The 9163-nt window shown below is 29.6% G+C and overlaps 1 protein-coding gene across 1 annotated transcript; it reads left to right on the plus strand.

Moving 5' to 3' along the window:
* Window positions 1-1798: 1798 nt before the first annotated feature.
* Window positions 1799-3219, plus strand: LOC133293468 (DNA-directed RNA polymerases II, IV and V subunit 12). The gene is made up of 3 exons (XM_061492051.1): window positions 1799-1932; window positions 2206-2298; window positions 2952-3219. The coding sequence occupies exons 1-3, from the start codon at window positions 1893-1895 to the stop codon at window positions 2972-2974; spliced, it is 156 nt and encodes a 51-aa protein (XP_061348035.1). The 5' UTR covers window positions 1799-1892; the 3' UTR covers window positions 2975-3219.
* The last annotated feature ends 5944 nt before the right edge of the window (window positions 3220-9163 follow it).

Consider the following 9163-nt stretch of genomic DNA (forward strand, 5'->3'; position numbering starts at 1 on the left):
CATTGAGTGAAATTTCAGAACTCTGATATGCAAAATGGAATTCTTCAAAATACACCAACAAATATTATATAAATGCCTAAATGAAGCAATTTATTATGTAGGTTCTACATCTTATTCACTACTATTTGTATTAGAATTATCCATAAATACAGAAACAACTTTTGGATTCTTTAATATTTCGTTAATTACTAAACCTGAGAGTTTAATGATTATTATGATTAAATACTTTTTAGCATGTTTCTTTTGTTTTTTTGAATACAACTTTTTAGCATGTTTCTAGTAAGACAAAGCCTCATCTTATTTCCTAAAACTTGCTGCATTGTTTCTTGCAAATTACAAGGTTGAAATTTAAGCGGAATGAACTAAGTGGAAGCCAACTTTTTCCAAGTCAAAAAAAGTTGGTAAACGCTTTGGTTTTGATTTTGATTTTCTATTTGATAGTTAGTTGACATAAGGGTGGTTATCCTTGACTTTTCTAGAATGAACAGTTCTTCCATGCATTGAAAATCTAGAAGGAAAGAATGCTCAAATTACTATCATGCAAATTTCAATTCAAATATTCATAAGGCTCAAATTTCAACTAATAATCAATCTAAGATTCAAATCTTAGGTCTTCTTTCCTATCTCCAACCCTGCAATTCTTAATAGAATATAGTAAATCAAAAAAATATACATCTCAATATATATTTTCTTAATTGGCATTTCATCAATCTTGATTACATCATAACGTATATTGTACTTATATTTTGATTTACTTTTTTTTTTTTTTATGATGTGGATGCAGTGGTAATTGTGCGCCCCCTTTATGATGAAATGAAAGCAGTTGTTTTGGAGAAAATAAAATGAAGAAAAATGAATTTGACATTACTACTGCAATGTCAAAATTGTATCACTCGATATGCACAAATGATAAAGATTAAATTTATTTAAAATTACATAACTTAATATTTTATTTTTTAATCACACATGATTCGATAATTAAGATGTGTTCCTCTTACTCTCACAATAAATCACTCTTCTCATATTAATTGATATGTTCTCTATATAGATAGACGCATATTTCAAATGAAAATACTATTTTATTATGAGAATTGAGAAATAAAAAAAGAGAAAAAAAAATATATAATATTCATCAAAATGATATTATTTTGGAGTTAAAAATTAAAAAATTATAATGATAAAGACTACTATAACACTGAAATAAATTAAAATTACAAACATTATAATTTTTGCACCAAAATAACATCATTTCGATAAACATTAAATAAAATTATCTAAAATAACTTTAAAAAATTGAAACTATTCTTAGTGCCTGTTTGGATCCTCTTATTTTTAAGCTAGAAGCTACTTATAAGTATAAGTTAGGCCAAACAGGTTTTGAAAAAAGCTCTTATAACAAAAAGCTCTTTTTTTATAATGAAGAAAAAAGCTGAAAATTAAAAGCTCCTAGGAGGAGCTTTTTTTTAAGCTCTTATCTGTTTTTCTTGAATTGTGTGCTTTTTTTTAAAATGAAGAGTGATAAAGATAGATAGAGAAATAATTTTCTTGAAATATGTGCTTTTAACTAATTTTTAAGCTAAAATTTTATGTAATTTCCAAACAGCTTTGAGCTTCTTTTTTTAAGCTCTTTTTTTAGCTTTAACTTATAAGTAGCTTCTAACTTAAAAATAAAAGGATCCAAACAGGCTCTTAGTCTTAATTGTTTAATTCAGTCTTTTGTTGTGTTGAAAGAAAAAGATAATTGCAAGATATAAATTGGGCCTGGGCGGGGCCCGAGAAGATCGATTTTGAGGCCCAAGAACTACATACAAATGTGAGAGCTTTGCTTTGTTTTAGAGATTCTTTAGTGTGCAGCTACAAAACCTAGAACGCTAGAATCGCCGAAACCAGCCATGGATCCTCAGCCTGAGCCAGTTAGCTACATCTGCGGAGGTTTTTTTCTCTAATCTCATCCGATTTTCTGTTTGTTTCCTGCGAAAATTATTGTGGAAGAAAACGCATGGAAAGACAATTAGTCTAAGCTTTTGAAATACGTAGCTTTGAGTCGCATTTGTGCGCATTTGAATTTCGCAAAACGATTTTCTGAAGTTCATATGTTGCCGGGAAAATTCATTTGCATTTTATTCCTTTCTCTTCGAGTGTGTACTGTGTCTGTTGTTTTTAGGGTTTTGAGAGTGAAGTGCGATTTTGTGTGTGTTTCTGCAGATTGTGGGATGGAGAATACCCTGAAGCCAGGTGACGTTATACAGTGCCGTGAGTGCGGTTACCGAATCCTTTACAAGAAGCGCACTCGCCGCAGTAAGCTTCATATTACAATTGAATTGAATGCCCTGTTGTTGAATTTCTCTGTTTCTTAGTTTTGTGACTCACGGGGAAGGATTGAGCAACAAATCCACTTTTGTTCTATATTGATACTTGAACTTGTTACCATCAATCTGCATATGTTAATATCACTGCACTAAGAATAGAATATACCCAAATTTATTAATTTATTTGTGAGTGATATAGTTGAGTTTATGTAGTTTATACGTGAGTCTTTGTGTGTAATACCCTTTGTTACGTAGTTTATTTTAGAATGAGAGAGTGAATTATCGCTTCCATTGGGATTCCATTCCCCTTTTCTGTTTCATCTTGGTAAGTGTTAGCAATTTGGTTAGCGAAGAGTGTGAATTGAAAGCGGAGCCCCTGGTTCTAGTTACTAGTTATGTTAGCAAAGGAAATATGAAGTTTAATGGATGATTCTGGCACATATGGTATGCATGTTGAATGTGACTTATCTTTTTTGTGCCTAGGTCACTGAAAATTAATTATTTACTGGATTCTTTTGAGAGCGCCCTGTTGAACTGTGACTTTCAATCTTCTGCTTAAAGTAGTGGTTTCATTTCTGATGCACTCTGTACATCATGCAATTTATATACAATGCTCAAACTCTTTTTCTGTTTTTTATGCAGTTGTCCAGTACGAGGCGCGCTGAAGAAAACTGCAACATAAACGTGTACTGGAATTGTTGCTGTACCTTGTGCATGGTTATCTGATTATCAATCAAATTGAAGAACTATTTTTAATACTGGGATGATGTGATTAATTTCACGCTGCGATTGTATATTGGGAAAAGAAAAAGAACTTTGAACTGTGCGATTGTATTATGAACATCCATGTTCGATAGTTTGCGACTTTTAAAGAAATGGTTAGCTTCAACTACTAAAAGGATTGGTGTGCAAAATTGTTAACAATTCTTAGCATGTTTGGATTTTAGTTTGCACGCCCAAACTAGCGATTGCAAACTGAGTTTTAGTATGCAAAAATGATGTTTGGCAAAATCATATTGGGTTGTTTTTTTACCTAATTTTGAATCTCAATATGGGGTTAATTTTCAATATTTTTCTAAAAGTGGGCATAGTTTTATATCTACTAAATTTACTAAACTATGATTAATGTTATTTTTTGATTCTATTCATTTCTATATTTTAATGCCAAGTGAGTTTGCTTATTTTTAATCTTAGTATGGACTATAAGGGCATGTTTGGAGCACCTGATAAAGAATATAAGATATGATAACTTATCATATTTTATTTTTATCTCTTGTTTGGTGGGTCACTAGGATATGATTAGCTTATCTTATTGTCTCATTTTATCTTATTCAATACTTGATTTTTTATCCTATGGGGGGAGTTGGGTTAAGATTCAATACGATAGGATACTAATATTGGATACCCAATATATCTCCACGCTACCTAATGTATTCTCATACTACCCAATATATTTGTATTTATTATATTTTATTTTATTTTTTCTTTCTCTTTTCTCCTTCTACATAATCTTATCAGGTGCTCATCAAACATAGGACATAATATAGGCTTATCAGCCTCATATCATATCCTACCCTTATCAGCCCGTAATATCTTACTTTTATCCTATCATGTCCACCAAATGAGCCCTAAGAGTATCCAAAAATTTACTTTTCAAAACGGTTTGAGTGGAAGCCAAAGAACGTGCTTTTTTTGTCTTTAATTTAAGGGAAAACTTCAAAAAAATTATTACAAGTTTTCTCAAAATCATTTAATCTCTTCTCTGAAATTTTTAATCATTTATCTTCCTACTTAAAATTTCTTTATCATTTACCTCCCTAATTTAAAGCATGGGCTCGAACTCCTTTTTGGTGTTTCAATGTGTTTACACCTTTTATGACGCATGTTTCTTGAATCTTGACACTTATTTAGGGCCCGTTTAGTAGCAGGATAAATTTTAAATTTTCAAATGGGAATCCTAGTTATTTATGTTTCATACAAATTTTCTTAAAAAGTTTCTGGAAAAATATCATGCTTGGAAATTAAAATTGTGAATAAAAATCTCATGAAATAATACTACCAAGTGTTTGGTATTTTTGGATTTTCACCTGGTGGAAAAATCTTGTAAGGTATTCTTGGATTTTCACCCGGTGAAAAAATCTTACATAATTTATAGGATATAAATAATCATGCTTTAATATTTTTATAACTAAAATATCCACTCTTGTTAAAGCCTTAGCCGTGATATTTTGTTTCACAAAATTATGAGATCCTCTCTTCCTTTTCACGATGCCTTTACTGGGTTTCACGTCACTTCGCTGTAGTGACCCCAACGCCATGATCGTACAGTTCCGATATTGAATCGACAACCATGACCTCTACTAAAGACGATTTCATGGTTACTGCAAATGGTAATAACTTGGTTGCTAAAGACGATTTGGGGTTGCTCTGCTTTGAGAACGAAAATGGTTTGAGAACAAAACTGGTGTGAGAACGGTCAAATTTGTTTGAGAAATTTGGGTTTGATCTCCAAGGGAAGACGATTTGGGTTGCTCTGGTTTGAGAACGAAACTGGTTTGAGAACGGTCAAATTCGTTTGAGAAATTTGGGTTTGATCTCCAACAAAAGACTATTTGGGTTGCTCTGGTTTGAGTATGAAACTGGTTTGAGAACAGTCAAATTCGTTAGGAAAATTTGGGTTTGATCTCCAATTATGCATTTTGACCCTTTTGTGGTATATTAGAAAATTTTCAAAAAGTCATCAAAAGGTAGTTTTATAAAATCAGCCCACATTTCCATAAAGAGATTTTTAGTAATATTTTTGGAAAACTCATTTTCCCAGCATATTTAGAAATCGTGATTCTCAAGAATAAAAAAAATTATTCTCTACTAAACGTCCCTTAATCTTCTCATTCCACTATGTGTTGACTTCGAATTTGGTCTTAAGCTTCTTTTATTATGATTAACGTTTGATGTTAACATTTAAATCAATTTTTACAATTTAAATTTTTAAATGTTCTAATTACACAAATTAGGTTTTATATCAACAGCAAACGATTTATAGGGACATGTGCATTACTTAGTAAAGTATTTTAATGGTTATTAGTTATTTCAATATGTTTAAATACATTATATTATTTAATTAAATATGTCATTCCTTATTTAGTATGATGATATCCAAGGATTTAAATAGATTAAAGTCATTAATAAATTCATTTAGATGTTACTAACATTTGTTAGTAATTGAACCAACGAAAGAAGTTGGAGTTGAGATTTGATTATAACAAAGAAAATTAGAATAAATACCATTTTTTGTCCTCGGCAAATTCAAAATGGAGCTATTTAGTTGAAATTATGGTCCCTCACAAATTCAAAAAAGACTCATATTAATCCTTCAAAAGGATTAAAATGGATCCACTTTGAATTTTTTATGGACCACGAATAGCCTTTTTATTTGTTAGGGACTAAAGAGGCATCGTAAAATTTGTTAATGACCGAAAAGGGTATTTACTCAAAAAATTATTGATGGATCAAAATTGCACACGGACTAAAAGTGTAATTAAGCTTTGATTCTATTTTTTTTTTCTAATTTGTTAAGGGATATAAAAGATCAATTTAATCCAAAATATTAAGGTGTTAGATGAAGGTGTATATATTATTATCTATTATTCCTTAACACATTCTCTCACAAAAAAATAAAAATAAAACTAAAATTGACCTTTGAAGCATGGATGATACAAATGCTCATTTCTTTCTTTTATTTTTTTATCTTGTGCTTGATTTTTAACTTTTTTTTTAATATCAATTTTTAAACTTCTTTTTATTTTCATTGGAAAAATTATATTGGCAAGGATCCAATTCTAGACAATTTTTTATCATAAAAATTATTATGTAAAAAATCAATTCAACTCAAAAGATAATATAATCAGATGAATATATATATATAAAATGATATTATATTGTTCCTTAATAAAGTGTATTTTTTAAAAAGAATTGTTAAGTTAAATATGAGAAAGTAAAGTTATGAATATGGCATTTTGATGTTTGGTACGAGCCTTAAAAAAAATAAAAAAAAATAAACATATTGATTCCTAAAAAAGTGATATTCTCATGCTTTGTTTGATTTTTATTCGCCAGGTAAGGAGTAGGTATGCGTTTTCCCATGACATGGGGAGTACAAATTATTCTTTAATCAACTATTAACTCTACGCTCACTTTTTACTTTTTTCTTTCACGTTTAAACTTTAGAAAATATTTTCGAAAATATGAAATATTAATCAAACCTGTGTTTGAATTTATGTAAAAGTAACATTTATATATGGGAAATAATACTCTCATGCCACATGAGATTACATTATTTTCCTACACAAATTCATTTTCCGTGTCAATTAATTTTTCTTTTCTTTTTAATATAAAATATGGGACCCACATTTAACTTCTCTCTACTTTTTTTCTCTCCTACAATCCTACATACAACATAAGAAAACTTAAACCCTTTATATATAGAGTTTAAATTGTCTTCTTTTATATAGGAAACAATTATCTTATGTTAGTAAGGCATAAAAAATTGTGCCATTCTTTTTTATTTTTAAAAAATAATGGGACCTACATAATTTGTTTCTATGGCATGATACAAGCTATTTTTTATTAAAGGAGATTAATAAATTCCATATATATATTTTATTAATCTCATGTTAAAGGAGATAAGTTTTCTCATGTCATCGAGATAAATTTGTGGGTTCCACCATCTGAAAAAATAAAAAATAAAAGAAAAAGGTTGCACAGTTATCAAATGGTGTGTAGGAAGAAAAAATCATCTCATGTAACATGAGAATAGTTTTTCCCTATATATATTTATGGAAAAGTATTTTTTCAGTCACTAGTAGGGGTGTTCGCGGTTTGGATTGGATCGGTTTTGGAAGCAAAAATCATCCGATCCAATTCCTTCGGTTTGATCATATAATTATCCATTCGGTTTTGATTTTTTTTCAAATCCGATCCGATCCAATCCAATTTTTTTCGGTTTGGATTGGATCGGTTTTCGATTTTTTGAAAATCTTAAAATTTATTTCATGATTATTGTGCAAATAACATCTTTTGTATATATTGGCTTTGTAAATTTATTTTTTTTGAAATACAAAAGCATTAATAAACTATAATATAGTTTTTTTTTTTTTTGGAAATGAAATATGAAGCTCTACAAAGATAAAATTTTATTGATGAGATGTGACTAGATTTTTTCTTGGGTTTAGTTGATGGGTTAATGAGTTTAGAAATTTTTAGGCTATGATTAGGTAAAGACCAAAGTAGGTAGAGAGGAATTAATATATTGGATCGGTTTTTATCAACCCATCCAAAAACCGATCCAATCCAATTAAAATTTGCGGTTTTTAATCGGTTTTTGGTTTTTCGATTTTCGGTTTATTCGGTTATCGGTTTTTCGGTTCGGTTACCGCGGTTTGAATCGGTTTGGATCGGTTGATGAACACCCCTAGTCACTGGAGATAAAATTTTATCTCCAGTGAGCTCAAAACGACGTCATTTTGCGTTATAAAATTAAAAAATTATAATGATGAAGACTAATATAATCCTGCAATATATTAGAATTACAAAAACACCTTTATTTTTGCTCCAAAACGACATCGTTTTGGGCTCACCGGAGATAACTTATCTCAATTGAATAGAACAGTTTAATAAATTGAATTGAACGCTTTAAGTGGTTTGGTTTGGTTTGTTTAATAAATAGAATGGGCTCGAGCTTTGGAAAAAAAATTGTTTAATTAACAAACAAGCCCATGCCTAATTTAATGAGACTTGACTTGAAAGTCCGTGAGCTGACCCCATATAATATTATAATAAATAATATATTTTTATGTCACTAAATCATTAACCTTATTTTTGTAACCTTTTTTTTTTACTATTGTCTTTTTTTTTTTTTTTGGTACATAAAACAACTTTTTTACTATTGTCTTTAACTCTACAAGCAACTAGTCAAACTCAGGTACTATTCCTCTATTCTTCTTTGAAGATTATAATATAATAAGCTTGGGAATTTGGATAGCTTATTCTATTAGCAGTGAAGTCGTCGCAGGTTTTTGTGTGTGTTCTTTTCTGCTTTGCAAGCGGCACGGATCACACATTCTCTAGGTTTATTAAGTCATCAAATTTATACTCTTCATTAAGCATTGGTTGCTTTCAATATTTAAGAAGAAATTGCAGAACTCATTATTCGATCTTAAAAAATATGTGTATTGAGTGGGTTTATGATTGTTTTTCTAAAGAAAGAATACATAATTTGATGCATTTATAGTCTCAACATTTGGACATATTGAGTTAAGAAAAAATATATTTTATAATTATAATGAGTCAAATCAAGCTCAAGCCAAACCTTTAATTTTTTATAAACAAGTCAAGCTAGGTCTAGAATTTAGCTCGTACTGGGCTAATGAGTCAAGTCGAGCTCATTTAAGCTAAAGCTTGACTCTGCTTAACTTTTATATATATATATATATATATATATATATATATATATATATATATATATATAGGCAGGATATTACACTCAATTTTGACCATTGATCCGCGATTGATCAATGATCAAGATTGAGTGTAAGACTTCTAACTCTTACACTTGTGTAAAATGATCCTATATATATATATATATATATGGGTCAGGATCATTTTACACCAGTGTAAGTTACACTCTTAGTCTTGTCCGTTGGTTCCACTTATATCTAAGAGCTCTAATTTTTTGGTAATGTGAGTCATTGAATACAAGTGGATCGATGATCTAGATTGAATGTAAGACTTCTAACTCTTACACCGGTGTAAGAATATCCTACCCCATATATATATATATATATATATATATATAT

The sequence above is a fragment of the Gastrolobium bilobum genome, unplaced genomic scaffold, assembly GCF_033153095.1.
Source record: "Gastrolobium bilobum isolate Gb01-03AN ecotype WA unplaced genomic scaffold, APGP_CSIRO_Gbil_v1 utg18566, whole genome shotgun sequence".
Lineage (NCBI taxonomy): Eukaryota > Viridiplantae > Streptophyta > Magnoliopsida > Fabales > Fabaceae > Gastrolobium > Gastrolobium bilobum.

Coding starts and splice junctions, on each gene's coding strand:
- LOC133293468 (XM_061492051.1), top strand. CDS start 1,893: ATGGATCCTCAGCCTGAGCCAGTTAGCTACATCTGCGGAG. Junction 1,933..2,205: donor AGTTAGCTACATCTGCGGAG/GTTTTTTTCTCT, acceptor GTGTTTCTGCAG/ATTGTGGGATGGAGAATACC. Junction 2,299..2,951: donor CAAGAAGCGCACTCGCCGCA/GTAAGCTTCATA, acceptor TTTTTTATGCAG/TTGTCCAGTACGAGGCGCGC.